At 39.9% G+C, this 26,767-nt stretch overlaps 2 protein-coding genes across 2 annotated transcripts in view; one reads left to right on the top strand and one right to left on the bottom strand.

Annotated features, from left to right (window-relative positions):
• The window catches only part of MANBA (mannosidase beta), a 64,400-nt gene extending 53,464 nt beyond the window's left edge, over nt 1-10,936 (top strand). Inside the window, 9 exon segments of the mRNA XM_032224213.1 lie at nt 635-662; nt 665-703; nt 706-777; nt 5,854-5,996; nt 8,307-8,499; nt 8,502-8,546; nt 8,549-8,562; nt 10,662-10,689; nt 10,692-10,936. Coding sequence (XP_032080104.1) covers nt 635-662; nt 665-703; nt 706-777; nt 5,854-5,996; nt 8,307-8,499; nt 8,502-8,546; nt 8,549-8,562; nt 10,662-10,689; nt 10,692-10,882 — 753 coding nt within the window. The 3' untranslated portion in view covers nt 10,883-10,936.
• Nucleotides 10,937-13,740: 2,804 nt separating this feature from the next.
• Nucleotides 13,741-26,767, bottom strand: part of NFKB1 (nuclear factor kappa B subunit 1) — an 81,095-nt gene continuing 68,068 nt past the window's right edge. Inside the window, 12 exon segments of the mRNA XM_032224487.1 lie at nt 13,741-14,328; nt 14,331-14,423; nt 16,181-16,242; nt 16,244-16,313; nt 16,316-16,352; nt 19,010-19,182; nt 19,504-19,570; nt 20,310-20,428; nt 22,940-23,042; nt 23,369-23,538; nt 25,133-25,334; nt 26,425-26,539. Coding sequence (XP_032080378.1) covers nt 14,237-14,328; nt 14,331-14,423; nt 16,181-16,242; nt 16,244-16,313; nt 16,316-16,352; nt 19,010-19,182; nt 19,504-19,570; nt 20,310-20,428; nt 22,940-23,042; nt 23,369-23,538; nt 25,133-25,334; nt 26,425-26,539 — 1,303 coding nt within the window. The 3' untranslated portion in view covers nt 13,741-14,236.

The raw sequence follows: 26,767 nt of genomic DNA, 5'->3' as shown, positions 1-26,767 counted from the left end.
ACTTCGGACAAATGGTTGTCCAATCTCTTGTTTAAAACTTCCAGCGTTGGAGCATTCACAACTTCTGGAGGCAAGTTGTTCCACTGATTAATTGTTCTAACTGTCAGGAAATTTCTCCTTAGTTCTAAGTTTCTTCTTTCCTTGTTTAGTTTCCACCCATTGCTTCTTGTCCTGCCCTCAGGTGCTCTGGAGAATAGCTTGACTCCCTCATCTTTGTGGCAGCCCCTGAGATATTAGACACTGCTATTATGTCTCCCCTAGTCCCTTCTTTTCATTAAACATACCCACTTCCTGCAACCATTCTTCATATGTTTTAGCCTCCAGTCCCCTTCTTAGTTTCTTATTTATAACATTCTAGCCCTCCATAAGACATCATGACAAGTTATATCAAAACCCACCAAGAAGTCTAAGAAATCTCGTTGAGCCAGACTGTTCTTCCCAGTTCCAGGACTAGGCCATCTATTTAGCTAATTTTACTCGCATATTCCAGTTCAAAGCACAATTGAAATGGGTCCAGATAGTCGGTATCTTCCAGATCTGCTAATCTTTGAATGAAAAATGTTCTCTAATTATAAAAACTTGTATATTTCTAGGTTGATTGAAACTTGTGCTTTATATATATATCCCAAATCAGATCATGCAGGCCCAGTGTGTAAAAACTGAAACGAATTCTACCGTCGCAGCCAAAGTGAGATAGTCAACGGGAAGGACGGACTATGGGTGCCCTTTTTTGGCAACTAAATGATATCTGGCAGGGCCCTTCCTGGGCTTCTCTAGGTAAGACTAAAAATAAAAACAGTGGTTGTGCCCAGTTAAAGTGCGGGCTTTATAATCCATCTTTCAGTTTAGTCCAGAGGTGGTATTCAGCAGGTTCTGACCAGTTCTGGAGACCGGTAGCAGAAGTTTTGAGTAGATAAGAGAACCAGGAAATACAACCTCTGACTTGGCTCCACCCCCATCTATTCTCTGCCTCCCGAGGTCCCAGCTGATTGGGAGGGAATGGGGATTTTGCACTAACCTTCCCCTGGGGTGGGATGGGAATGAGATTTTACAGTATCCTTCCCCTGCCACACCCACTAAGCCAAGCCACGCCCACAAACCATGCCACGCCCACCAAGCCATGCCCACAAAACCGATAGTAAAAAGTCTTGAATCCCAGCACTGGTTTAGTCCATTTTCTCTTAAGATGCTGAAGGCAGCATATGGCATTCTTAACCAAATCTTACCTTATGGGTTAGCATGGAATGAAATATGAATTATTTAGTCAACTTCATGACTAACAGCGTGACTAATTTTCTCTCACTTTTTTTTGTTTGTTTTTTTCTATGCCTTCGAGTCTTCGAGTCAGTGTTGACTCCTGACAACTGCCTGGTCAAGTCTGTGTAATTTTCTTGGCAAGATTTCAGGAGTAGTTTGCTATTGCCTGCTTACTAGGGTTGAGAGAGTGACTAAGGTGGGACTAGAATTGATGGTCTCCCTAGAATTGATGGTCTCCCTAGAAGGTGGGACTAGAATTGATGGTCTCCCTAGAATTGATTTCTAGCCTGGTGCCTTCACCACTGCACCAAATTGGCATTCCTTCATTCACGTCATAGTCTAATACTAATTATTAAATGATTTGCTATATTTCTTATTTAAGAAGAATTTATAGTAGAAATCCTTTTTAACTAGAAATTAAACTTTGTCTCCCTAACTGCTGATGGTGGGAAAGTTGTGAAATGACTTGTGTTTCCCCCTTAGCATGAGTCCCCAGTATAGCAAGTACAAATTTGCATCTCATCCAGGCAAGAGATAGCTTCCCCCCACCTTTTGTTGAGCGAAGAAGCAGGAGGTGTGGAAAACAGGAATTTAATGAAGTCTTGGTGTTAACCTTTGCTGTTTATACAGGATGTCCTTGATTTGGTTTGGATAGATTCTTCCTCTCAGGGGATGTTTAATAAAAGCTGTAAAATGAAAAGGGACAAGCAGTACATAACTCTCTGAAACAGATTTGGGGATCATGAAGCTTTCCAGATGTTTCAGAATTGCTACATAATACTGGCAGGAGGACTGGAAGGCGTCGTTTGACAATATCTAGGACAGGAGTCACAGGTAGTCCTCGACTTAACAACAGTTCTGTTAGTGACGGCTTGAAGTTACAACAGCACTGAAAAAAATGGCTTATCACCATTTTCCACACTTTGGACTGCTATAGCATCCCCATGGTCATGTGATTTACATTTAGATGCTTGACAACTGACTCACATTTATGGTGGTTGCATGTGATCCCTTTTGAGACCTTCTGACAAGCAAAATCTATGGGGAAACCGTATTATTAATTCAATAATTGCAATGATTTACTTAGCAAACATGGCAAGGAAAGTTGTAAAATGGGGCAAAACTTTATTAACAAATTTCTAACTTCACAACATAAATTTTAGACTCAGTTCGGGTCGTAAGTTGAGGACTACCTATACTTCTCCGGGTGCTAAGAGGCTTTTTGGAGGCCTTTTTTGGTCATTGATTATAATCAGATAAATTGGATTGTGTTCCTGTAGTCTCCAGCTAGCAGGGGCAAAGATAATTGCTCTGCTAATACTTACATAAGATTACAGCAGGAAGGTGGCTTGTGTCCTCACGCCACCTCTGATCACTGTTGCTAAAAATTACTATCAGGAAGACGAAATTAGCAATTGTCGTCTGAGCTGCAAATTAGCATTAAAGTTTCAAAAATAAACTTTTAAAGCACATGGAAAAGAAAACCCAAACTAGTCTTGCCAGCATTTTCTGCCATTTTTCATCATTAGCCCAGGGATAGACAGAATGGAAATAATCTTCCCTTCCACCTAAAGTCTTATGTTTATAATAAAAACCTAAAACTAAAATTTAAACTAACGTGTTAAAAGGGAAGAATGGCAAACACTTAAAAGCCTGTTTTAAAAATTGTGTGGATGTGTTTTAAATGACAACAGAGAAGTCAGTTCAGAAGTCAGTCAGTTTGGTCTCTAGTTCAGAGACCAAAGACAATACAGACAAGGTTTGACCTTCAGCCATTGCCAGGTGAGCATCTGCTTCTGTAGGTAAATTTCCCCAGATGACCTCAGGAGAACATCTTCTGTTTCCCCCTGTGATTCTCCGTGCTCTGTTAAGGAACTGCTGTGTCTGAAGCTTCAAATGAAAGGCTTCTGAGTCAGCCACCTGTATGGTTTGCATAAACCACTGAGGCAAATTGCAAGCTGTGTTTCCTCAGCTTCCATCCTACATTTTAAGGTCACCTTAGTGTGATCAATTCAGATGGCACATTTTGGTTGACGAAATGAATCAGTTTTTTTTTTTACTGAAATGACACTCTAGCATTTTCTTCTTCTTCTGAGCTGAAACCCAGCAGGTATTAAGAATCAATCACACCTTTCTGAGGCATTATTATTACACCTACAGAGAGAAGGAAATAAATCATACCATAAATCATGATATGACATGTTTGTTTGTTTGTTTATTATATGTATAGACCAGCTTTTCTTTGGGAACTCCAAAGAATTTTATAATTTTAACCTTACAACATCTCTGGAAGATAGGGTGGGGTGGAGAAAAGACCAGAGTCCCAAAGCCTTCTCTTAATCTTCAAAATCATGTGGGCCAGCTCCATAGAGAGGAAAAAAGTACTGTTCTGATTCTGGTAGGCTTCAAGATATTCATTAGTGAATATATTCCCTATCTGTTCATTTCTTGTGCTCTCAGACCAATATCTGAGTGTAGTAATTTCTTTAAATTGCTTCACCTCTTGCAGTTTTAGAGGAATTGTCACATGGTTAAGTCAGTGGGAATCAACACATGTATCACAACATACATGATAGAGCTGTGATGGTGAACCTATGGCACATGTGCCACAAGTGGCATGCAAAGTCATATTGAGGGCACATGAGGCGTTGTGCTATGTCAGTTTCAGTGCGCGGTGTGTGTGCTGGCCAACTGATTTTCGGCCTTCCAGAGGGCGGGAGGAGGCTGTTTTCCCCCTCCCCAGGCTTCAGGAAAGTCTCCAAAGCCTGTGGAGGCAAAAAATAAGTCCAACGGGCCTATTGGAAGTTCGGAAATGAACTTCTGGTAAGCCTGTTGGGTCATTTTTCACCCTCCCCAGGCTTCAGGAGGCTTTCTCGAAGCCCTGGGGAGGATGAAAAACGGCCCCCAACAGGCCTACCGGAAATCCAGAGGCTTCAGTGAGGCCTGTGCGCATGCACGGAGGGGAGGGCATTGCATTATGGGTGTGGGAATGCACATGCATGCTAATTTGCTTGGGCACGCTTTTTTGGCACCCAAGCAGAAAAACATTCACCATCACTGTGATAGATAATGTGCTGTAAGAGTTAGTTGGGATGGGAGTGGGAAGATGAATGTTCAAATCTCCAGTTGACCCTATTGGTTTTTTGGGTGACTTTGGGCTAGACATGCTTCTAAGACTGGCTACCTTGCTGGGTGGTTGTGAGAATCAGATGAAGATGAAACCTCATCATATGAGGCTTGAGTTCTCATGAGACATGGCAACCTAGTATAATAAGCCAGGAGTTCCCAAACGTGGTTAATCGCCCACTTAGTGTCTCATATTTACAGTGTCCCAAGCTAGTAGTTTACAGCATCCAAGAGTGTAAGTACTTCTCTGCTTCTCTTTCATAGATTCAGTTTAGGAAATGAATTATGATTCCCCAAAGCTTCTGTGTTCATACATTTGTTATTCTTTAAGGTACCACTATATTTGGTGTTACTTCTATTATGTACTACTGGCAGTACTTGACTTACAACAGTTCATTTAGTGACTATTTGAAAGTACAACAGCACTGAAAATGTGAAGAAAAATGACCATTTTTCACATGACCATGGCCGTACCCCTATGGTCATGTGATCAAAATTCAGGTGCTTGGCAACCAACTCTTACTTATTACGGTTATAGTGTCCCTGGGTCATGTGATCACCTTTTGTGAACTTCTAACAAAGTCAAAGGGGAAGCCAGATTCACTTAATATCCGTGCTACTAACTAACGACTGCAGTGATTCACAACAAACTATGCCAAGAAAGGTCTTAAAATGGGGCAAAACATTCACGTCACAGCTGTCTTACTTTAGCAACTGAAATTTTGGTCTCAATTGTGGTTGTACATCAAGGACTACAACCTGCTGCCCCCCCCAAAAGCAGTGTAGTAGAATCTCTGGTCACAACCATAATTCGTTCCATAACTTTGGTCACAACCCGATTTGTTTGTGACTCGAACCTAATTTTGGAAATTTGGCGCTTACAAAAAAAAAATGGTACAGAAGGGGAAATTGGGCGCGGGGGAAAAAAGTGCATTTTTGGTTGGAACCCAATTTGGTCGTGGTCAGAAGCGCCCATGACCAGAGGTTCCACTGTACTTGTAAGGTATCCAGTTCCAATCCCCCAGCCCTCCCATGAAGTTTTGGAAATGGCAACTTCTAAAAATTCCCAGAAAGCAACTCATCTGTAGATTTCAGATTCTGGCAACCTTTTCTAAGGCAATATATGTAGGGACAGTCTTTGAGTTCCTTCTGAATGAAGAGAAGGGCTTTAGAAGCTGAATAGCAATAGCACTTAGACTTATATACCGCTTTACAGCCCTCTCTAAGCGGTTCACAGAGTCAGCCTATTTCCCTCAACAATCTGGGTCCTCATTTTACCCACCTCGGAAGAATGGAAAGCTGCAGTCAACCTTTGAGATTTGAACTGCCAATTGCAGGCAGCCGACAGTCAGCAGAAGTAGCCTGCAGTACTGCACTCTAACCACTGTGCCACCACAGTTCATAGTTCCATTTGGGTTCTTTTGAGAAGAGTGTGATGATTTTTTCCCTCTATTGTGAACCTTTTCTTAGAATACGGTGGCAAATGGAAGATGCTTCATTACTTTGCCAAGCATTTCTTTGCTCCTTTGCTACCTGTGGCGCATGAGGAGGAAAATGTTTTCTACATATATGGAGTCTCGGATTTTCATTCTGACCTCAGCCTGGCCCTCAAAGTAAGTCCTCTTTTGCTTCACATTGAAATGAGGGCTGGAGAGGTTCTGGAGTGGGAGAAAAGTAAAACTGCCAGTTGATCATAAAAGACAATGGCTCATTGTTTATATTGTTTTTACCGATTGGTTCAATTTGTTTATATGACTAAAACCAATTCTGAAGCAAGAAATGTTTTCTTTTCTGTTTCAATGACTATGTTATCTTAAAAGAGGCATGAGAGAAGTGGGAAAGAATTACACATCTAACACGGTAATTTTCTTTTGTGGTTTTGGCTTCATTTTACAGTTTGCACTGTGAGCCCTGAAAAAAAAATATGTCCAAAGCAATTTTATAGAGAGATTCTTTACCTTTCGTGACTTTGCTTCTTTTTTCTCCCCTTCCTCTTCCCCTTCTTCTTTGGGACAAGGATGCCATTACTTTCGCCTCGTACTCTGAGGAAGAAAAATGGCGGCAACACAATTTTGCTTTGAGGCAAAACACCAGCAAAATTCTCGGCCTTAAAAAAGGGGAAAAAAAAACATTTTTAAAGAGGCAAACAAGGGGGAAAACACAAGAAAATCCTTTCTATTTTGATAGTTTTTGTGGTTTGGTCTGATGTCATAGTGGATGGCAAGTCATAGCTGACCTTGACTGCTCTCAGAAAAATGTTATGCAGAGATGGGCCTGATAATTATGTGCATGGGAGGCTAACAAGGCTGGAGGCTAGATTGGGAAATAAAAAATATAGTTGCCAGGAAAAGAAAAGAACTGGAATATGTTTTTAAAGTTACCAGGAATCAAATTTGAAGACTAGATTTTTTTGGGGGGGGCTGGTAGTTCAGCTTGCCTTAAAGGTAAAGATTCCCCTCGCACATATGTGCTAGTCATTCCCGACTCTAAAGGGCGGTGCTCATCTCTGTTTCAAAGCCAAAGAGCCAGCGCTGTCCGAAAATGTCTCCGTGGTCATGTGGCCAGCATGACTAAACACCGAAGGCGAATGGAACGCTGTTACCTTCCCTCCAAAGGTGGTCCCTATTTTTCTACTTGCATTTTTACATGCTTTCGAACTGCTAGGTTGGCGAATCTGGGACAAGTAACGGGAGCTCACTCCGTTATGTGGTGCTATGGATTCGAACTGCCAACCTGCTGAACTTTCTGATGTATAAGTTCAACGTCTTAGCCACTGAGCCACCACGTCCCTATCAGCTTGCCTTAGTTTTCTCAAAAGCCAGAAAACGATATAAGATGGCATTCTGTCTAGTTAAGTTAGATTTAACTAAATATTATATTTAATATTTTAAGCTAAAGCTGTGAACATTCCAAGGGAAGGTGTAAAAGTGGAATATCCAAAATGTTCTGGGCCCAACCCATTCTGTACAAAAGTTATAGCTGTTTTGCAGCACTCCATGGCTACACTGAAAAAGGTGTATTTTTGGATATTTTCTTCCATAATTTCAGTCCAGATGTCATATGAAATCCAGTTGGTCTGATTTTATTTTGGGTGGTGGTGGTGGAGATTGGAACATGGGAGGGAGGGAGAGAAAGGGAGAGATTGGATAACCCAAAGTAAACACTCAAAGAGCCATTTGGACTCGTTTCCCACAGAAAGAAAACACCAGGAGGAGCCACAAAGGTCCTAACCGGAAGCCCCCTGTTCAATTCTGGAGCTGACCGGAAGTTCAGTTCCCCCACCATAGTCCCCTCCTAGCGCGGTGTTACTTTTTCCTCTATCTGTCATAACTGAAAGGCCTATCAATTGTGGAGACAACAGGAAAACCCTCCCCTTGCCATAGAGTCTTTTCCTGGCACACTGTGCTTCTCTCCCCCTCCCGCCCCCCACCGGCAGCTCCTCTCAAATTGTGGCCCTGACTGGTGATGGAGCCGCAGCAGAGGGAGCAAAGAGCCACATGTGGCTCCAGAACCGCAGTTTGCTGACTCCTGGGATAACCATAGAGGATGCTAAACTGGATAGAAGAGGCAACATACACTAATCTTGGTCTACTGTTTCCAAATTTACTCTGGGATCTCTCTGAATTTTAATTTGGCACAAACCCTGGAAGTACCAACATATTCTGGCTTTTGTTTCTTACTAAGTCACAAGTGGTCCAACTTCCACAACCAGTAGATTGTTTCAGGTGTGAAACAAACTATATTTTTCATTTTATGCACTTTCATATAAGATGAAATAGAACATGATAGCCATAATGAATGTATGATTCTACTTTTTGAAGAAATTTACAGAGATGTTAGAGTACCTGGATTCATTGATGGAGAACAGTCACTCATAATCAGTTTTTTTCTCTCTCTCTTGATCTGTCTTATGGGCACCATAGATAATTGTATATGATTGGAGCAGAATGGATCCAGTGTGTACTTTGACGAAAGATGATATGATTGTTAAGGCTGGAAGTGCGGTTCCCCTTTATAAGGAGCCCATCAATGATCTCTTGAAAAGATGTGGAAATTGTACCAGGCAAAGCTGCGTCATTACATTTTCACTGGAGACTGAAGGTGAACCCTCCACTCCATTAATTTCCACTTCCTGTCCTCACTGAAAAATGCAGAAGGATTAAAGATCCACACATTCACGTAAGTACCGTTTCCAGCAATACTTTTGACCTCAACCAAATAGAGTCTTTATTAGACGTACGTGTGATTTGAGAATCATAAAAGATAGAGGAAGTGATTTGATTGCTCTTGTTCCTGAAAAATATGAATATACTGTATTTTCGGAGTATAAGACACACTTTTTCCCTCAAAAAGAGTTTGAAAATCTGGGTGCATCTTATACACTGAATACAGCGTTTTTTTGCCTCCAGAGAACCCCCGCCCTCTTCACCAAAATGGCCGTGCATAGCCTTTAGGAGGCGTTCAAAGTGCTCCTGGGGGCTGGGGAGGGCAGAAATGAGCAACGGGCCATTTTTTGCTCAAATTTGCCCTGCCAGCCCCCAGGAGCACTCTACAAGCCTCCTAAAGGCTATTCATGCCCTTTTTTGAAAAAACAAACAAACAAACAGGGCCCATTTTTGCGAAAAACGGGCCGTTTTGGGAGGTCTGCAGAGTGCAAAAACTTTTTTTTTTAAATTTGCCTCTTCAAATCTTTGTGCATCTTATACTCCGAAAAATATGGTACTTTGATGGTGTGCATATAGTTCCTATTTCCTTTTTTGACATCTTTCTGACCTTTATGAAGTACGCTTTAACAAGACAGAGACGGGGATAATGGGTGTGACTTTACTGACCTGAATAGCTTCTTTTTCTTCTCCGGCTTTGGAGAAGCAGAGTTAATTACAAGATGCCGTCACCTAATTTGCATAATTTATAGAGATCTCAGTAAACTCTTGCCGGTTTAGAATTTATTTCTGAAAATAGAATTACACAAACGAATGCATACCCATGTATTTCACCTAGCTTTGGATTTTTTTCCCCTTCTCTGGAAGAGAGTTTACATCTTTTCAAGCAAAATGTTCTTGAAAAGGGTATTTATTTATTTTATATTGTTTATTTACTCAGTTCCTATAATTGCTTTCTCAGTTGATGACTCTGGATGGCTTAGAATTCAGTTGTAAGATATGATCACTTTCTGATCTGTATGACCATGTTAATCATAAATATAAGTGCAAAACTGCTTGTTAGGAAACTATTTGGGTTTGGGTAAGAGAAGTAACACAATCATTAATCATGTGTATATTTTCTGCAGTAGAGCTTCTGTCACTAATATTTTTACATTGTTTTTGTGGTCCCATAATTAATGCTATGGACAATGGGGAGAAATAACTAAATCAAACGCACTGGAACTTGATCATTAAATCATATTTTATTGGGAGACCACTGCTTTGCATGTATAAGTTTCATAAGTTAGAGCTGTGTTCACCAACTTAAACAGGTTGTACAGGAAATGTTTATCTTGAGCATCTAAACAACATTGCCTTTAGTAGGGTAAATTAAGGTTACATCTGGGTTCATTTTTTAAAACTAAAATATCAGAATTATATATTTTGGAATTGGTACATTTTCACCAATTAAGAGCTACAATGTCAGGAATGTTTGTGGTGATGATGGGGAATTTGGATCAATAATTTCTAAAGCACTCTTTATTGTAAATGTAATTTTATAATTAGAATGTTCTTTATATCTTTTATACCTGATAAGGGATGTGGTGGCTCAGTGGCTAAGACACTGAGCTTGTTGATTGAAAGGTCAGCAGTTCGGTGGTTCGAATCCCTAGTGCCGCATAACGGGGTGAGCTCCCGTTACTTGTCCCAGCTTCTGCCAACCAAGAAGTTTGAAAGCATGTAAAAAATGCAAATAGTAAAATAGGGGCCACCTTTGGTGGGAAGGTAACAGTGTTCTGTGCACCTTCGGCGTTTAGTCATGCTGGCCACATGACTACAGAGACGCCTTTGGAAAGCACTGGTTCTTCGGCTTTGAAACGGAGATGAGCACCGCCCCCTAGAGTTGGGAATGACTAGCACCTTTATCTTTATACCCTTTATGTGGGTATAAATGGGATTTAATAATTGGGATGTTCTTTATACTGTTTAAGCACCATTTATTCTTTCTGCAAACTACAGTAATTCGTTGTGAAGATAGCACAGTATTAAAGAGACCAGGTGTAGTACAATTTTCTAGAATTCCAAATATGTAATGAAACAATAGAGTAACCTAAATTTGTCTGCTCCTTTCAGGCTTCTATTTCCCAAGAAGGAGATCATTTCAATTTGCCCTGGAAGCCACAGCCATCGCACCTTTTGTTTGGTTGGATGTTGGGAACATCCCAGGAAGATTCAGTGACAATGGATTTCTTCTCACGGAGAAGCAAAACTCATATTCTTTTACCCTGGGAACCACTAATGTCAAGGAGCTGGAGAAGTCATTCAGCTTAACATCGCTGACAGACATTTCCTGAGGAAAAGAATGGAGAAGAAAGCTACTTGAAACAGGGAGCTTTTGTAGGAATGCAACTCTAAAATAAAATGGAACGATTGGACATTATTCTCATGCCAACCTCCTACACATGTGGCATTACTCAGTTAAGTGGAGGGAAGCCAAGTGCTGTTCTGAATCTCTTTAGAATGAGAGTACTTTAAATAAGTCAGACCAGCACACATCCTCAGAAACGTCTGTGGACAGTAAAATATGTGATGCTCTGAATCCCTCTGGTGCCATTTTTCTGAAGTCCAGAACCAGAGTCTGCATCAATGAAAAAATACATTGCAGAAGACCAGAGATCTGTATGGATCTCTAGGCACTGACTGCTCCTATTGTAGGAGTGACCAGAGGGAGCTTCCCTCCTGTTTCTTGTATTGGAGGCATTTTAGCTATTATGGTTCAAGTACTACATGGGCATCTTTCACATGTAATTATAACACTATTGCCATAACCAGAGGTGGTATTCAGCAGGTTCTGACCAGTTCTAGAGAACCAGTAGCGGAAATTTTGAGTGGTTTGGAGAACTGGTAAATACCACCTCTGACTGGCCTCGCCCCCATCTATTCCCGAGTCCCAGCTGATGGGGAGGGAATGGGGATTTTGCAGTAACCTTCCCTGAAGTGGCAAGGGAATGGAGATTTTATAGTATCCTTCCCCTGCCATGCCCACCAAGCCATGCCACGCCCACAGAATTGCTGGTAAAAAAAGCTGAATCCCACCCCTGGCCATAACCAATTTCCATTGGGAAAATGTGACTGTCCTAGACCAGACCAAGTCCAAAAATGCCAAATAATTTCTAAAAGCCTGGCACTCTGACCATTAACAGACACAACATCTGTAGACTATGCAAACGAGGCAATCAACCAGCCCAAAAGGTAAGAAGACTCCAGCACCTCTCCACCAGATCAGATTAACTCCAAGGTTAACTTCAGACCAAGGTTAACTTCAGACCAACAATCAAGTAAGCAATACCCCAGTCAAGAAACTGCCAAACAGCCCAACCAAAGAATTGCTAAGATGGCCCTCACCCACACAGACAGGCAAGACAAGAATATAAACTGACAGCAAATAGCACTCCTTACTTACTACTGATGATGTTACCTAGTTAGAGTAATGAAATGTCTGCAATAAAACAAGCTCAGAGAGCGACAAGCACCCCTAATTATAATACTGTCACAGAAAAAAATCTTATGGTGGATGACAGGTCCCCAACCTCCAGGAACTGGGCCACTGAAGCGGCAGACGAGCACATGAGCTCACAAAGCTCCATTTGTGCAAGCTGTGGGCACACACACTTATCGCAGCTCTCACCCCCCCCCCCCATTATTCTGGTCCACGGCTCTCACCCTTTCAGCATCCTCTCCCCCCCCCCCTTTCCATCATGTCAGTTTACGGAGCCAGAAAGTTCTGAATCAGTGGTGAATAAGGATAATATTGCTGGTAAACACAGGACATTTGAAACAGACTCGTGGTTATAGAGTGGGCTGTGTCTACTATTAAATAAGGCAGATAAGAGCATGAGCACCTGTAGCAATAATGCCCATTTTTTTTGTTAGAAGTAGCAGCCAACAACTATCGTTTGTAACCAAGCTTTCAGCTGGGCTTAAATTCTGGCACTTGAAGCAATTGAATAGAAAATGGAGGGTTCAGCAACTTGCTGACCCATTCAAAATTGCAGGTAGTTCTTGACTTACGACCACAATTCAGCCCAAAATTTCTGCTACTAAGTGAGATGTTTAATTAAGTGAATTTTGCCTTGGTTTACGACCTTTCTTGCCACAATTGTTAAGTGAATCAGTGCAGTTGTTAAATTAGTAACACAGTTGTTACGTCAATCTGGCTTCCCGATTTGAAGCTGCTTGTTAGGACGTTGCAAAAAGTGATCACATGACTTTGGGACCACTGCAGCCGTCATAAATGTAAACAGCTGCCAAGCATCTGAATTTGATCATGTGAACATAAGGATGCTGCAATGGTCGTAAGTATGAAATACGGCCATAAGTCACTTTTTTCAGTGTCGTCGTAACTTTGAATAGCCAGTAAATGAACTGTTGTAAGTCGAGGACTGCCTGTAGTTTTTCCACCCTCTTGAGATATTTGAATTTGTAAAAATGTTTTAATTTCTTTCTCTGGTTTTCTGTCACTCAAAAATGATGCACTTGTCTACCCTCAGAAATAGTAACAGGAATCAATTTATATATTTGTACTCAACTCCTCTGCTCGTAATAAAAATTCCGTATGCCACCAGGCTTGAAATTTTAGGCCTGGATAACCTTGAACTGTACCATCTACATTCCGACCTGGGCTTAGTGCATAAGATAATCTGCCATAATGTCCTACCCGTTAATGACTATTTTTACTTCAACCGCAATAAGGGTTATCAATAGATACCAATGAAATGTAATCCGTTTGAATCTTGATTGCAGGAAAAATGATTTCAGCAACAGAATAGTAAATGTGGGGAACACCCTACCTGATCCTGTTGTTAGTTCCTCTAACCCCCATACCTTTTACCTTAAGCTGTCTATGGTGGACCTTACGTGTTTCCTAAGAGGTCCGTAAATGTGGCGTGCATAAGCGCACCAGCGTGCCTTCCGTCCCTGTCCTAGTGTCCCATTTATATGTACTCTCTTTATATGTTTATGGCTATGTTTTGCTTATTTATATCAATTTATTCGTGCCATTTTTTCACGTTTCATATTGTTTCCTTGTACTTGTTGACAAATTAAATAAATAAATAAATATCTCCATTTTTAAACTTGCTCCACATTCAATATTATCAAATGATTGTGAGAACCTTTCTAGCCATATGTGTAGTATATAAAAATGCCGCAATTCATCACAATTTTGCTTTTTATTATAAAAGTAAAATAAAAAAAAACAAGCTTTTTAAAAAAAATTAGTGGCAATTCATCTAAATTGAAATATTTACAATATAAAAAGGGTTAAAACAATTGCAAACCTTTGAAAGCTTGCATTATTTTATAGACACCAGATGAAGTTTTAAATACATTTACATCATATTTGCAATTAAGGTTCCTGATTATCGTTTGTGATTTTGTGCTTCACAGCTTTGGATCATAGTTACAGTCTATTACATAACTTTCACTGAGCATGAAGAAAATGGTTAATTTTCTTTACTAATGATCCTTCTGGAAAAAAAAATAAGTGCCATTCAATCCTTTCCTGAGTCTTCCAGTTTACTGGGATCTGGTCTGAGTTTGTTGAAAGGTCCAGTGGGTAAACATGTCAAAGAGCTTTTTCTTTTGGTGAAATTTGGATCATTAAAAGCTCTCTTTTCTCTGGAAATATTTTCATAGCAATACCATATTTAGGTTACTTCAATTTTGCCTTGTAACGAGTTGTCCTGTCCATAGCCTGAAGCCTTTTTCTTAAGATTTATTGATGTCTTGCTGGTAAAGATTCAGAATATGTAAAGCTAAGTTTGTGAAGAGAAATCTCCACTCCACTGTCACAAATGCTTTCAGCATCCTGGAATTTGAAATTATGTATGTCATCTGGTGAAACAAAAAGAAAAGTTTGAAAAATGCAATGAGGCACAACACTCTACAGAATTACACAGTACACCCAATTGTTATAGAAGTTAATAGAGCCTCCTCTACTTTTCCTAACCCAGGGTCAAGTTTCAATCTGGGCAACAATTTTCGATATATTGCCTTCTAATTATTTGTAGGAATTTCATAGTTTAGTAACAGTTTAATCCCTCTTAAAGTAGATTGGTGGTTCAAAAACATGATAATTGAATACAAAATAATGTTCTGGGTAACCAATGCTCTAGAACAAGGGTGTCAAACTCAAGGCCCTTGGGCCAGATTGGGCTTATGGGGTGCTTAGATCTGGCCCGCAGGGCCACCCTGGAAACAGCAATGGAGTGGCCTGCAGTACCTCTGCCAGTGAGAATGGAGCTTGGGAAGGCTGCGGGCGGCACTCCTGAGTTCCATTTTCACTGGCAGAAGGTTACAGAAGGCTGTCGCAACCAAAAATGGAACTCACAAGAACCTCCCGAACTCTGTTTTCGCTGGCAGAGGGTGGCAGGAGGCTGTTGGGGCTGAAAACCGAGCTCAGGAGGCCATTTACACTGGCAGAGCACTCGGGCCATCACAGGCCTTCCCAACACAAATGATGTTGAGCTGGCCATGCCCACCCTCACCACGCCCCCCCCCAAGGTCAATCACAACCCTGTTGCAACCCTCAATGAAATAGTTTGACCCCCGCCCCCGCCCTAGAGATAATATAAACAATACAGGAAATGCTAGGCAAGTTGAACCAGTTTTATGGTATAAGAGGTGGTGCATTTTCTGAAGATTCTTCTAGAATTGCTTTCATGCACTTGTCCTCTATTTTTGCAAACTGGGTGTCAAGTATTGAAGACTGCCCCAGTTTCAATGGAACTGAAGCTATCAATGTTGCATAAACATTTTACCACCCTCTGTCTCTTACTTCACTACCTCCATCTACAGGAATTTTAATTGCTTGCAATGCATCTCTAATGCCACTTCTGCTTCTAAATGGATGCAACAGAAAAGCTGGTACATGCAAACACCTAACCTATACATTAACTTGGTAGCCATAATGAGGATTATTCAAAAGCCAATCCTGAGTTTAAGGAGGGCTTGCTTCCCAGTAATTAAGAATGTAACCATTTATTAAAGAAAATATTAATAAGCAGTTGCTGGTTATTTAGCAAACCTAAAGATTGACAGCATTACTATATTTATTGAAAATGAATTTGACTCTGTAAAGTGATTGTTCATCCGCCCAAAAGAAATATTAAATTTAAAACCTTTGCTTGCTTTGCAATAGGTCATTCAAAAGTTTAAAATCTCATGTGCCTTTTTTAAAACATAAATTATAAGAAAAACATCCATCTTTCAAATAAATAGTATGTGTCTACCTTGGTTTGTAATATTTCTAATCTAACTGTTAAATATGGAAGACTGAATGGTGTATGAAGCTTATCATGATTAAAAGTACCTGATGGTGTTAATGCCCTAATTTATTTGGTGTGAGAATTATATGGATATCCATCTGTTTCTAAACTGCTCAAGGTAGAATTTTTCGGCTCAAATCCTATATCCTCATTGTTATTATTTCTGTCTTTATCCTAAGAAACGAATTCATCTGCAAAATTATGAATTTAGTGGTATTCCCAATCCTGGTAACTGGGGAATTCTGGGAATTGAAGTCCACAAATCTTTGGACTTTGGACAATGAAGACCCCAAGGTCTACTGGTTGAATTGACCTGCAATTTACCTGCTTGTTCTGTCCTAGGAGAAGGTAAATCACATAATGGAAGAACATCATTTTGGCTTTCTCCTGGCTAGACTGGCTGACAAAGTAGTTCTTTTCTCAATAATTTCAACAGCCTCTGGATAATCCATTTTCTGAGAGCATCAATCAACTCCTTTACTGTTCCACCAGAAACCTACCAATAAGGGAACAAAGGTGAAATAATTTGGAACGTTTCCCTTTTCCCTTCAAAACTCTACATAGATACAATAATATCTAGTGAAGGGCAGAGGTGGTATTCAGCAGGTTCTGACCAGTTCTGGAGAACTGGTAGCAGAAATTTTGAGTAGTTCGGAATCGGTAAATACCACCTCTGACTGGCCCCGCGCCCATCTATTCTCTGCCTCCTGAGTCCCAGCTGATTGGGAGGAAATGGGGATTTTTGCAGTAACCTTCCCCTGGAGTGGGAAGGGAATGGAGATTTTGCAGTATCCTTCCCCTGCCACGCCCACCAAGCCACCCCCACAGAACCGATAGTAAAAAAAATGAATCCTACCACTGGTGAAGGGGTCTCCAACCTTGGCAACTTTAAGATTTGTCCACAAGTCTTAAAGTTGCCAAGGTTGGAGACCCCTGATTGAGTGGGAGATAAACTAGAACTATACTTTGCCATTCCGAAAAACAATATTAAGAGACAATTGAATGACTATGCAGTGTTTTTAAAATCCTGCAATCTTATTACCATTTAAGAGAGCCATATAATATTTCTGTTTTCTCCACTGCAAATACACATTTACATAGTAAAATAAATGTTTTAAATGCTACATTCAGAATGGAAAAAAAACATTTCATTTTATATTTTAATTATAGTCTGTGGATAAAATCACCAAATAGTGAGAATCAATCATAGAAAGAACTATCTCCTAACATAGTAGTGCACAACTCCAGCAAAATATTGTAATTACAATACAATAATGGGAAGAACAATAGAAAAATCAATCAATACACTCCAAACGGCAAAAGAAAATTGGTTATAAAAAGGTTTATATATTATATATGATTCAATAAGTACCAAGATAGACAAATTAAATAACAGTAAATGCTGGAAGTACCATAACAAAGAAGGAACATGTTACAAGAGATGGTTATGTAAACCAACAAAAGCACTAGAAAGAAATATTGCAAAATACTCAGAAACTTCTAAAAATAAAACTTGAACTGAAATCAGAAATAATGTTATTAGGTGTAATTCCAGAAAAAAACAAATAAAAAAATTAAAATATTCTAAGCTATACTGTATGTTGACAGCTGCAAGAACATATTTGCACATGTGGGGGGGGGAGGAGGTGTGCCAATATCAGACTGGGACACCAAAATAGGAGAATACTATATACAGTGATGACAAAATTGACCATATACATCCATAATAGAAATCTAATCAAATTTAAGTAGGCATGGAATATACTACTTACTATACTATAGTATACTTACTATACAATAGGACAAATTGAGACACTTGGCATATTGCTTTACAATAAAGATATGAAACAAATAATAGGTGAAAGGATTCAAATAGATTCTCATAACTTTAATATTTAATATAGAACACATGTAATTAGTTCTTGGCAGCAGTTGGGGAAATAAACAGAAAGGAAGGGAAGAATCTCACTAGAAAGTTTTCTCCTAATGCTTTTATTCATGTTTTATTAATGCTGGGTTTTTCTTTTTGTATTACTACCAATGTAGATCTTTCTTTCCTTTGTATTTTATTACACTAACAGAAATATTTAAAAAATTCAATAATTGATATGGAATCTATGATTGCATTATCTTAATGGAAGGTTAGGGCCAGATTTAGCTACACCCAGCTGCATGCAGGAAGCAGAATTTTCATCCAAGTCTCTAGAGGGGGATTTGTTCAGCCTTTCAAAAAATGTTGCACAAAGAATGTAAGCAATGGTGAATGCAGTAAGTTATAAAGGTAGTCCTCAACTTATGGCCACTCATTCAATCCTGCAATGACACTGAATGAAAGATTTACAGTGCCTCCACATGACAACAATTTCTGATATTTCCTGCCAGCTTCCCACAAGCAAAATCAATGTGGAAGCCATCATAAAGAGCAATGTTGCGGTTACATAAAGTCCTCGCTTAATGACTCATGTCTTCAACCTACAGTCTTTACTCAGTGGCAACCAGGACTGCTGCAATTGCTGTCCCTAAGTGATATGGTCATGTGACATTGCATTTTACAATCATGTCACTTAGCAAGAACAATTTTGGGGCCAATTACCATTGTAATCTGAAGATTATCTACAGCAGGGATGTCAGACTCAATTTCATTGAGGGCCACATCAGGGTTGTGTTTGACTTTGGGGGCCAGGACGGGCGTGGCCAGCTCAATGTCATGCATGTCAGGAGCACCTGTGGTGGCCCAAGCGTTCTGCCAACGAAAACAGGCTCCCATACTCCGTTTTTTACTGCAATGCCCCCTGCAACCCTCTGCCAGCAAAAACGGAACTCGGGAGGGTTGTGTGCGGCCCTCCCGAGCTCCTTTTTCACTGGCAGAGACACCGTGGCCGAATCCTTTCCTGTTCCAGGGCAGCCCCGCCGGCCAGATCTAAGCACCCCGCAGGCTGAATTCAGCCCGCCGACCTTGAGTTTGACACCCCTGATCTGTAGTATGAAAGACAGAAATCCCTAAAAATGAGACATTCCAGAATACAAAGAATTTGTATTCAGTCTGTGAGAAGTTCTACATGTTACAGCATGAAAGTTAAAATTATGAGATTCTTCAAATACTAACTTGTCAAAAAAAGATTTTCACCATAGTAAGGCAGTTAAGAGAATTACCTCATAATTATCCAGTAGAGTTTTTGATGGAGAAGGACTCAACCGAAAGGCATTGTTTAATATCCCTAGGCCTAGCTTCTGTGCCAACATGGACCAGCTTTTGGTAAGATCAGGAACTTCAAGTAATTTGTACAGCTGTAATTTAACATCCTCATTCAGGTCTTTCATATTGCCTAGAAATGAAAAGAAAAATCCATAATTATGGATTCTATAAACATACATTAAACTATGTTAACTTCCTTCAAATTTCGAAGGAACAACATACAGTATTTGTAAGTAGCATTAAAATTCACTAATGACTACAATTGCGAAATTGAACATACATACTCTTATATGTACCAAAACAAGCCACATTGGTATTTTTAATTAGAATTAAAAAACATTAAATCCCCACTGACTTCCTATATAAGTTGGCTCCCTGCAAAATAATACCTACTGCAGAAAGACCACATAAGTATCAAAGGATTAATTTTCTTGCTTAAATACACTCTCACCTTGAATCGGTAGCTCTTCAGAAGCTGCCTTTGACTTACAGAGTTTTCTACTTAAGATGTCATACACCTGTCAAGAAAGGCGACAAAACAACTAGCTGGAGATGAGAAAGTATTGATTTTATCAAGCACATTTTTCCTGAGCATTGTATTGGTCAGTTGCCAAGTTTAGAAATAATGCTGTGTCACAGTGACATTCAAGTTCTTAGGTTCTCCCCTTTACTACAGCCGTAGAACAGCTGAGACAACCCAAGGAAATGTTTTCCAGTCCAATCAAAAGTGATTTTAATTTATACCATGTTTCCCAGAAAATAAGACAGGGCCCAGTCCTGTCTTATTTTCTTTTGACACCCCCCCCCCCGAAATAAGCGCTTGGCCTTATTTTTTGGGAGGTCATTATTTTTGAGGTGCAGGAGGTGGCGAGTGTGGTTGCTGCTATGTTGTAATATTTTTGCGGAGGGCTTATTTTCGGGGAAGGGCTTAATTTAGTGCATGCGCTCAAAATCCCGATTAGGTTTATTATCCGGGGAGGTCTTGAGTTTGACACCCCTGTCTTAAGGTTTTAGCACTGACTACATCATTGTAAAAACAGAATGAGAGTCACTTGTAAGTGTCATTGTGCATTGAGAATTGCCCTTCAGATATTGCTGAACTATAACTCTCCACATCCTTGAGCAGTGAATGTATTAGAAAGCCACAGTGCCATTTTTTTCAAAAGAGAAAATATCTGATTAAAATGAACCGAAGAAGAAAAAAAAAACTAACAAAAAAGTGTTGGCTTTTGAAACAAGATGTCAGTGATCACTTGCCTCCCAGCTGGTTGCCATATCCAGAGGTGTTGTCCCAGGTATAATTTTTTCACGTTCATTATCTTTCGCATCTTCCTCTTCAAACAACGGTTCAAAGTTTTCAATGTGCGGATCTGCACCTAGTAATTAAACAATGTGGGAGAGACCCCATAAACTACCTTTAGCATTTTTATTATAATACTTTAATACTGTATGTAGGAAATTAAAAGTTCAAGGCACCTAGGTATCATTGCCATTACTTAATTTCATCCCAATTTCCCAATTTTGAAACATTGACAGCGTTTGCATATATTATCTAGTGTATGTTAGCAAGCTTCCAAAAATAATTGGAGTGATCCCATATAAAGAAAAAACACCTCAACAGATAATATTAGTTACATCCTCGAGCAAATTTGGGGCAGAATTTGATTAGTTTTAAATGGAACTCTTTGTTAATTATCTCTTTAAGTGTTAGTCATAGTGCCAAACACAGTACTTGGAATGATCATGCTGCAGACATGAGAAATTCTACTGGAGAACAAATATGAATTTATTTAAATATCCATTATGGTCTACAACAGTAGTGTCAAACTCGATTTCATTGAGGGTCACATCAGGGTTGCGTTTGACCTTGGGAGCCTGGGTGGGCATGGCCAGCTCGACATCACTCCTGTTGGGGGCGCCTGAGCGCTCTGCTACATATGGCCCTCCTGAGCCTGGTTTTGCTGGCAGAAGCACCGTGGGCCGGTCCTTCACTGTTTCCAGGGTGGTCCTGTAAGCCTGATCTAAGTACCCGCACGCTGGATCCGGCCCCCGGCCCTTGAGTTTGATACCCCTGGCTACAACATTAAAATAATCTTGATAAGAATGCTTTACCTCTCCAAGGAAAAGAATTTTTGAAAAAAGAAGGGGTCTCCATTTGTTTGACTTTCTCTATTTTTCTCCTCTTTACTTCAGGTTTTATTTACGAATCTCTCTGGTCCTGCTTCCCAACTGCAGTTTAACATAATATAGAAAGCCTTATCTATACCAAGTTTCCCCTGCACAAATTTGCCTCGACTCATCCCAAGCTCATGAATGAAACAGCCTTATGTTACACATGAGGTGTATGAGTTTTAAAGAAGTGTTTTCTATCTTGCAGCTTCAAGGTATAATTATAATATTGTAAACAAGCTCTGTTGAGGGACTGTTTGGAGGAGGGTATACACTCCTCTCATCACTAACCATGGTTTGTTTAAGTCACTTCAGAGTGGGTGCATGGTCCACTAGCACTTTCATACCCACCCTCTTCCTATTTTTCATCCACTTCTCTCAAACCTACAAGAAGACTTAAAGGAGAAGAACACAATTTTATATGGGGAAGAAGTGGGGTTGTATTAAGGTTAATCCTGTTTAATGGTACTATAAAATCACCTCCAGTATTTTATTTGGAGAAGGAAAGGCAGGCATTCTTGATCTATGTTGCCTTAATAGTATTTTGAAATGTATCTTTATCTTCAGAACAATTACCTACATGTCCAGAATATGAGGGCATTGAATTGATGTTTTATGACAGTTTACCATACTTTCCAGTTTGAAACACTTCCCAGCAGCTATAAGTTTCTGTTCTTTTTAGTATCTGTTTAGTTGCACAATCAATGCAGGGGGATGCCTTCTTCCTCTTTGGGGCTATTTCTCCTCTAGTGTCAAAGTTATTCTTATTCATTTCACATTGTTTTAACGTGGGAGATGCCTAAATAAGGTGTGCTAAGAGGGGCAGAGTAATTATCCTGGAGAACGATATACAGGCTCCCAAAGTGAGACCCAACCTGATTCATGCTGCAGTGCCTTGACTGATGAGCATTTTCTCATTGAACTGTGATGTATAAAAGAGGAGAACAGCACAGAGAAAGGAAAAGCCACGATTTTCTATAAGAGTATATGACATACCCTTAAATAAGAACAGCACCATTTGGTAGCGAGTAGAAATAAATGAAATATTGGCAACAGGCACAGAAAATTTTATGCTGGCATTGTTTTATGCCCCTTAAGGATGATGCTTTAATTCAGTAGTGGGGAAAAGATCTCTGCCTTCAAAGGCTTAACACTATATATTACAACAATGCATATAATTTTTTTAAAAGGAAATTTGGAAAAAGGTCAACACTGAGTCAGCTGAGGCACTAAATTATCTGAGGGTGTTGGCTACTGAACAAGGAATTGGGCAGGATCACGCGAGGCTTTCCATCCCATATTTTGTCAGCCTCTGATGATCAGGGAAATTAGCCCAATCTGCCTAATGACATAGTTAATTCTGTATTGAAATTTTCAATGAGAGAATCACTAAAACCACAAAAGAAAATGAGTAAGAAGAAATGATAATGCAGCTGAAGAAAAGGGTGTGGAGCAGATAATGGACTAAGAAGAGGGGGAGAATGAAAAAGGGATTAAGAGGGAAAAGGGAAAAACATTTTAAAATGTGAATTGTTTAATATTACAAGACAAAAACTCCACCACTGTTGCATTACAATAAGGCAAAGCATAAGATTGCATGTGTGGGTATTAGAAAAGCAGTGCAATTTTTAGGCTATAATTTCAAATTGTATTTTTTTTCCCCAGCTAGAACTTTGGGAGTGACTCATGACACAGCCATTGTAGACTTACTTCCTTACCTGCTGCTTTGAGAAGTGCTGCCAATTTTGTAGATCCCCTTCCAGCTGCTATATGAAGTGGAGTGGTTCCATCATAAGTAACGCTGTCCACAAATGCATCACCCTGGTTTTATTAAGGGAAAAAAAAAGATGTTTTGGCTCGTGACCAGCTTTAAAGCAAAGCCTAAGAGCACAACTATATTATAGTCTTCCTAGAATAAATGCACTTTAAAATAAGATTAAAATAATCAAAATGTTCCAGAGCTAACAAATCTCAGAAGACTTTGTGTTCTCGATTGAAATCTTGTGAGATGTCAGATAAGAACAGCATCTTAGATTTTACTAAGGAATTGAAACATGTGAGATGTGATGATCTTTCAACATGATCTCTCTCTCTCTACCTCTCTCTTTCTCTCTCTCTCTCTCTCTTCCTCCCTCCCTCCCTCTCACCTCAAGTAGAAGGCAACCTGCCATGGAAATATTTCCTTGTTCAATAGCCAGGTGCAAGGCTGTCCTTCCAGATTTCTGTTCCTGGATATTGACATCAACACCATGAGCAAGGAGTTGTCTGAGACACAGCATACTGTTTGCTATAATAGCTAAGTGAAGGACTGTCAGGCCTATATCATAATAATAATAAGAAAAAATATGGTTAATTCATGTGGCAATACCAGGGAGAGTAGAACAGAAAGCAAAGAATTGAAGAATATCAGAAAGTACCAAGATCTTAAAAGCAAAATTGAAATATTATGGTGTAAACCAACTGTTGTACCGTATTTTTCGAAGTATAAGACACACCTTTTTCCCTCAAAAAAGAGGCTGAAAATCTGGGTGCATCTTATACACTGAATACAGCATTTTTTGCCTCCCGAAACCCCGCCCCTTCACCAAAATGGTTGTGCATAGCCTTTTGAAGACTTGCAGAGTGATACTGTGGGCTGGGGAGGGCAGAAATGAGCAAAAAATGGCCCAGCACCCAGGACCACTCTGCAAGGCTCCTAAAGGCTATGCATGCCCTTTTTTGACAAAAATGGGCCAATTTTCATGAAAAATAGGCCACTTTTTGCTTGTTTTAGGGGCATTCTACAAGCATCCTAAGGGCTATCCATGCCCTTTTAAAAAAACGGGCCCATTTTTGTGAAAAATGGGCCATTTTTGGGAGGTCTGCAGAGTGCAAAACCTTTTTTTTAAAAAATTGCCTTTTCAAAACCTGGGTGCGTCTTATACTCCGGTGAGTCTTATACTCTGAAAAATACAGTAGTTCCAATAGTTTTGCACACTGAACAAAAAAATCTTGGACAGCAATTAGAAAATCTGTGCATTGACAGAATTTCCATGTATCCATAGCGCTTGAATCCACACATATACAACACTGAAATATTACAATATCCTAGGTTCTTGGGAGGAATTCAACGTGTATCAAGAACTGGCAGTTGTAATTTCCCACTGTTGTATAGCAACAACAACAACAGCTTAGAAAAACTCACATTCCGTGATAGTACTTTTAACAGCATCTCTCTATCCCATGTCAATGGGAAAGATTCACTAGTGGGTAAAAATGCCAAACCTTGTCTAAACATCTCCTTGTCCATGCAATCAACCATAATAAGAGGCAATCAAGCAAAGAGTATTTGCACTATGAAAAAAACTCTCTATATAGGGAGAGTTGCCCTTTTTCTCAAGACAATTTTTCCTGAAAATTCAATTAAAAAAAAATATTACAAAAAAACAAAACAGAGGCTGTATAAAAACTGGGCTGACATATTTCAGGACATATTCCTTAACCTCTATGACATAATTGGTCACAATGAACCACCCCAAAATACCAAATTTCAGATAGGCAGCACTGTAGGAGAGAAACAATGGAAACATTAAAGACATCTTTTGGAAGGTTTGCATCAAGAAAATAAAAAATAACAGCAGAGACAGACAAGGGAAGAGATGGCACATTGACATGACATCCTCCTTATCCCTGTCTTCTTATAGGTTATGGTCAGTTTTTTTCAGTCTACTCTAAAGCGACTTTGGTTATACAGTTAAAGAAGACTGTACAGTTGTGAGGTGGTACAATAATGTGTTTGTTTCAAAATACAAGCATTAAAATACAGAGCTTGCTTGGAAATCTAAACTTTAATGAAACAACAAATAGCTCTTGACAAAGTGATAGGACAGCATTATCGATCCATTAGAAAGATATTCCTGATACGTGCTTACCGTCCCCATTAGGAAGGTCTCTCATCACAGATGCCTCTTTGTGATGAAGCAACATACTTAAAACCACCTCATCTCCTTGCTGAGCTGCCAAATGGAAGACAGAATTCCCATGGCGATCCAAGAGGGTCACGTCAGCCTTAGCCCCAAGCAAGGCTTTCACAATTCCTGCCTGCCTTGTTATAACAGCCAAGTGTAAAGGAGTCTGTTTAAAAAAAGGAGAAGGGAGAAATAAAAAGGCCATCAGAATTCCCCCCCCCCCCACACATCTGTTTTTGGATGTGTTTAAATGTACGCATTTGAAGTCATTTTTAGATTAGATTAGATTAGAAGGTTTATTTATATGCCGCCCTTTTCCCTGGGGGGACTCAGGGCGGCTCACAATCCAAAGGAAGGGGGGAAAACAGACTTTTACATATAAGACAATACATGATTAAACACAACATTCATACCATTCGGGCGGGTTACAATCTTTAGCCCCAGGCCTGACGGGATAGCCAGATTTTAAGGGCTGTGCGGAAGGTCTGGAGGGTGGTGAGGGTACGAATCTCCACGGGGAGATCGTTCCATTGGATCGTTCCATTTTGACTCCTGCCAACTGCCTGGAATTGTTGTCCCTGCAGTTTTCTTTGGAACGTTTTTGGAAGTGATGTGCCACTTCCCTAAGGTAATCTCACCAAGCTAGCTTTGTGCCTAATGCAGAGTAGAACTCAGATTCCCAGTTTCAAACCTGGGGGCTTTTAAGTACTGTCCCAAACTGGTTCATTTTGCACAAATATACCGTACAAATGGTATATAAAGTACAAGCATGGAAACTGATTAATATGATGGATGCACTGGAAAATCTGCAGCTTAAGAACAGTAGAAAGGTAACGTTGAATGGGTCCAGTGGTGGGATTCTACCGGTTCGGACCAGTTCTCCCGAACCAGTAGCTCCGACCATCAGCTGGCAGCGAACCAGTTCGTTCCCACGATCAGGTGGGCCCATCCGCCCATCCTGCACTTAACCTACCTTTACCTTCTCAGCTGAGTCATGCAGCAGAGTGGATTGCTGCGCCTCAGCTGTTTTCCTTCCCAAGCAGCAATCCAGAAGGTAAGTATTCCCTGAACTGCACATGCACGCGCTCAGCAAACCAATTGTTAAACTTATAGGATGCTACCCCTGAATGGGTCACTTGAGTTTTAGTTGCAGACACTATGTCATCTTGTCAATTTCACTATGTCCTCTAATATAGATCCACTTTGGTCCAAAATGAACTGGTTTGTGTATTACCGTCCTCCCAATGTTTCCATACCTGGTAAAGGTCATTTCTCACATTGAGAACAGCAGCAGCATTCATATTTGCTATTACTTCTAAAAGGTTCTTCACTAGTTCCATGTGAAGGTGAATAATTGCCAAGTGCAGGACACTGGTATCGATCAAAGGAAGAAAGGAAAAGAAAATTTTCAGCAATAATACCAGAAGAGATAAATATATTGCAAATAATTTTCCTTACTTAGCATTTTTGCAGAATTATACAGTAGAGTTGTGTAGGAAAATTGGAATTCCTTTCTAAATCTGGAGTTTTAGTGACAAATACAGTGATAGAATGAAATTGTTACCCTCAATTTCCAGAAAGATAGCCATGGTTTTGCTT

The sequence above is a fragment of the Thamnophis elegans genome, chromosome 9 (assembly GCF_009769535.1).
Source record: "Thamnophis elegans isolate rThaEle1 chromosome 9, rThaEle1.pri, whole genome shotgun sequence".
Taxonomy (NCBI): domain Eukaryota; kingdom Metazoa; phylum Chordata; class Lepidosauria; order Squamata; family Colubridae; genus Thamnophis; species Thamnophis elegans.
The sequence above is the reverse complement of the archived record's forward strand: the minus strand, read 5'-3'. Positions and strand labels throughout refer to the sequence as shown.